Genomic DNA, 4469 nt, shown 5'->3' with positions numbered 1-4469 from the left:
TTTTAGGAGAATTTAAAATTTAGGGTTATATATTTGCAACATGTAGGATTGTGATTGATTGAGAGTTACAATTTTAAAGATTATCTAGTGGTGTTTGAAAGGTAATAAAATATTTATCGTAAGAGATTATCTTAATCTTCTTGTATCAAGATGAACCGCCAATAAAGATGTATCATAATATGAATAACTATCGACCATAGTCTTATAAATATGTTTAGAGAAGTTAATAAAAACATGAATTTGTACATTTTTCTATAGAATTGAAACAACATTGGCTAGCCAAGCTAAGTATTTCTCTTCTCAATTGAAATATTCTTCAATGAACTTCTTTGTTTTTACAACATGTTCTTCGATCTCTAATCTTAATCAATATAATATATTTTTATATTGATTAAGATCACCATTGTTATTAGTATTAAAATCACCATACAATTTTACACCAATCTTTAAATCTACTCCATATTATTATGGAGTCATAGGCTTTGTTTGAGATGACTTTCTTAATGCTTCTTAAAATAGCATTTCAATACAAAAATTAAAAAATTTTGTATTAAAAAACTACTTGAAGAAGCAGTGAGGAACCATCTCAAACTAAGCCATAATTTTTTAAGTGTTATTTCTCAAATACTTTCTTATTTAAATTATTTTTAGAGCATTTTCTCATTTCCAAAATTGCAGGAATACAAACAACATAAAAGAGAAATTGATTGCTAAAACAATTGTTAAAAGAAGGTTTAAAATGAATATATTTTTTGAACAATTAAAATGAATACGCTCTCTTAATTTTTTTTAATTGGATGGATTGATTTATAAAATTAAAGATCTATTTGAGATTATTTTTTTTATTATTTTACATTTAGGTAACAATCATGAATTTTTAAATTATTATTATTTTTTTATTTTCTTATTATTTTAATAAAAAAATTTATTATTTTGATTATGTTTTATGATAATTTTATAGTCAACTTTATAAAAAACTATAAATATTCCCTACAAAACTACTTATACTTTTATTAAAAGCTTAAATATATATATATATATATATATATATATATTATATATTATATATATATATTATATATATATATATATATATTAGTAGCAAAACAATTCAATAAAAATATCAACAGCGTAATTTTCATTAATAATAATAATAAAAGCAGCTGAATCTTAAAATTTACGGACATTGCCACGCTTAAGAAACAAGAAAATTTATAAATCACTCTCACAGCTTCTTCGTTTTTCTCGCCGGCGTCTTCTTCGACACAGCCTTCGCTGTCGGCTTCACCGTCTTCGCCTTCTCCGATGCCTTTGCTGAGGGAACCTTCTTGACTGGCTTTGCCACCTTCTTCTTTCCCAGCGTGTCTTTCTCCGAAGTCTTCGCCGCCTTGGCCGGACGTGTAGAAGCCTTGGTCGCCACAGTTTTAGGCTTCGGCTTCGCAACCTTTGCCACTGGTTTCAGTTTGGAAACAGATTTCGTCTTTGACTTTGCACCAACCGCCTTAGCCTTGGGCTTGGCGGACACAGCAGACTTCTTATTTGGTTTCACCACCGCCTTGGCTTTTGGCTTTACCGATGGCTTCGCCTTTGGCTTGGCTGCAGAAGCACTGGGCTTCGGCTTCGAAGTTGCCTTTGCCTTCGCCGGTTCAGCAGAGGCAGCGGGGATTTTGTAGGAGTTCTTCACCTTGCTAAGCTTTCCTGCAGCTGTGAGCTTGCGGAGATGGAAGAGAAGGAGCTTCTTGAAGTTCGAGGGGATGTGGTCCTTGTGTTTTTGTTCGATGAATTTGGTGATCGCATACTGGCTAGATCCTGTCTTCTCCTTCAACGAGGTTATTGCCTCTTGAATCATCTAGGGTTTCCCCGCATTGAAGAACTCATTAGATCAGATGAAAGGGGAACATCGGAAAATAATTGAGGCAATCTTATGATCATGAAATGTGAATTACCTCGATATAAGGAGGATGAGAGGCAGGAGCGCGTGGCTTGCGAGGTTTCTTCGGTTTATCTTCCTTTGAGGCTGCGCGATCCCCCGTCTCACCGGTTGGGTCCACGGGCGCCGGATCGGCGACATGTTCTTCAACAGCTGGAGCCAGAACTTCCTCAGTCGCCATGGGATTAGAGCAGGGTTAGTGTCTCAAGATGCAGAGAAGAGAAAAGAGAGAGAGAGATGCCGGAGTCCGGTGAGAGACGACGGCGTGGAGAAGGGGATTAAATACTCAGGGGCTGCGAGAAAGATGACTCGTGGAAATTTTTGATTGGAGTAAGGTTCCTTCATCCGGATTTCTAACTTTAGGTTTTAAATATGGGCCCTTGGATCTGTCTCCAATCTACGGCTTGGAGAATTAGATTAACTGAGGTGATGAAAGAATGGTTCTGATTTGAGGGGTTTTTAGGTGTGCTTTTGCTTTCTCTTCTTCTGTGAATGTCTTAAGCTGTGGTTGATGAATCGAAGAGATTTTTAAACTGTTTTGAAGCTCTGAAGCTTGGCTTTAAAACGATCACGGCCTTGCTTGATTTGGTTGAGTGCTATGAGAGAAATTCTGATTTCAAGTGCTGTTGATCTTTCACGTGGTTTTGTGTGAGTTTGCTTGATATTATGGTTTCTTGAAGAATACTTTAGGGTTTTCTGAGAGGTTTTTTTATTGAAGGTGAAAGTGGGGAAGTAAAGGAGCTGATATAACTTGGAATATTGAAAATTTAATCATAAAAGAGGATCTAATTTTGAATTTGAAGTAGTAGAAAAGATACACCCTATTTTGAAATTACAAGATTATAATGCATCTTTTTTTAATAATGAGTTACAAAAGGTTTATTTGTACTTAATAAGTCACAAGATGAGGTTCTCCATTGATATCCAAAGGTGTCAGTACAAGAACTTGGGATCTGATCAGTTGATTATCTCGATGATTTTTGTTCTTGGCTTATCTAGTCGAGCTCCTTCCGTCTTGTTTCTAATGTAATTCTACTAGCTTGAGTAAAGTTGGATCTGTATGAGCAATTTGATTTGTCTCCCTAGAACATTGTCCATTGTGTCATTTCTCACACCTGGAGGTATTGAGCCTATTCTTTGATGATAATCATACTTTAATAGAAACTTTACTCTTGGCGAAGTTTGATTGATCTGAGGATTTTAAACTATCGTATTTTGGGTTTGGAAGACGGTGCACCCTAAAAACACTGGATGCGATGAAGGGAAAATAAAACTTATTTTATACTTAAGAGAAGAAATTTAATATACAAATAATATAATATAATATATCAACATAAATAACGGAATGAAATGTACAATTTCATTTCATTAATATAAATCAAAATAAGAATGCAATAATGTGAGAACATCAACACATAAAAAAGCATTGAAAGAAATAATTGTTGAAATAAAACATCCAAAACCATCAAAAGAAAATACGAATAACCTTCTTCAATAATTAAATCAAGATGAGTGCGAGAGGTTTTGATGAAAATCCATATTGCGATTGGTGCTAGGATTGGTGTGCTCGAAAATGGCAATTTTTGTCGATTGGGATAATAGTTAAAGTACTTTAAGATCTTTTCTTCTTCAATTTCTTATGTTACTTGTTGCTCTAATTGGTTTTTTCAAAATTCTCTAACAAAGTTAATAGATTGATGATGAACTATTGATATATTGTCCACTTTTAGCATAATGGCTCCATGGTTTTGTCTTGTTAGTATAATTTTCTAGGAGGTGATCAATACTAGGAGTGCTAGGAGCATGCTTAATTTATGGAATTTTTAACAAAATTCTACCATTACATCAAAATGTGTTTCGATGTTTAAGAGTTTAGATTCACTCTACTTAAAGGTTTCACAATCTCCCCCACTTAACTTTATCTTTTGTCGAGAATCATCCACATGGTTGATAGGATTCTAGAGGTGACACCTACAAGTTCAAGAGGTGGCTATGATGAGGACATCCATAGGAGATTTCGACACACCTACCATCGGAGGGATCGTCGAGCGACGACCACTATTCATAGTCTCTATTTCTGATGTTTTATTTTTATTCATGTCATTTATATTTTATGTTTTCCACTTGCACCCCTATGAGGAAGTTATTGCATATGGTAGCTCAAGGGCAATGTCGTCTTTATGGTTTGTATTTTTCGGATGGCCTATATAAAGGCTTAGTCTTGGAGTTTTAGTTTTTGATGAATGAAAAATTTGCTCATATGTTCTCTTTGTGAGTTCATGCCTCCTAGATCTCTTAGTGAGTTCATCGGAAAAGATAGATCTCTTTGTGAGTTCTAGATTTTCGTCCAAGGTATCTTTATGGAAATTCAGATTGAAGATAATTGAGGTGAGTGAATTTGTGGCCACTCGAATCCCTTGAAAATTCTCCTTCTCCCTTCCCCTTGCCCCTTGCCGCTGCCTCTCCCTGAACCGCCCAGGCCACCGGCTACCTGGCAGCCACCTCCCGCCGGCCGACCAACCCCACGCCTTGGCCCGCC

General features: G+C 35.5%; 1 protein-coding gene across 1 annotated transcript; it reads right to left on the bottom strand.

Moving 5' to 3' along the window:
• Nucleotides 1-1110: 1110 nt before the first annotated feature.
• On the bottom strand, nt 1111-2258 carry LOC110103695 (histone H1). Its single transcript, XM_020832503.2, has 2 exons — nt 1947-2258; nt 1111-1849 (listed from the first exon to the last, which is right to left on the bottom strand). The coding sequence occupies exons 1-2, from the start codon at nt 2109-2111 to the stop codon at nt 1226-1228; spliced, it is 789 nt and encodes a 262-aa protein (XP_020688162.1). The 5' UTR covers nt 2112-2258; the 3' UTR covers nt 1111-1225.
• Between the last annotated feature and the right edge of the window lie 2211 nt (nt 2259-4469).

The sequence above is a fragment of the Dendrobium catenatum genome, unplaced genomic scaffold (assembly GCF_001605985.2).
Source record: "Dendrobium catenatum unplaced genomic scaffold, ASM160598v2 fragScaff_scaffold_1684, whole genome shotgun sequence".
NCBI lineage: Eukaryota > Viridiplantae > Streptophyta > Magnoliopsida > Asparagales > Orchidaceae > Dendrobium > Dendrobium catenatum.
This window is presented reverse-complemented; position numbering and strand designations above follow the sequence as displayed.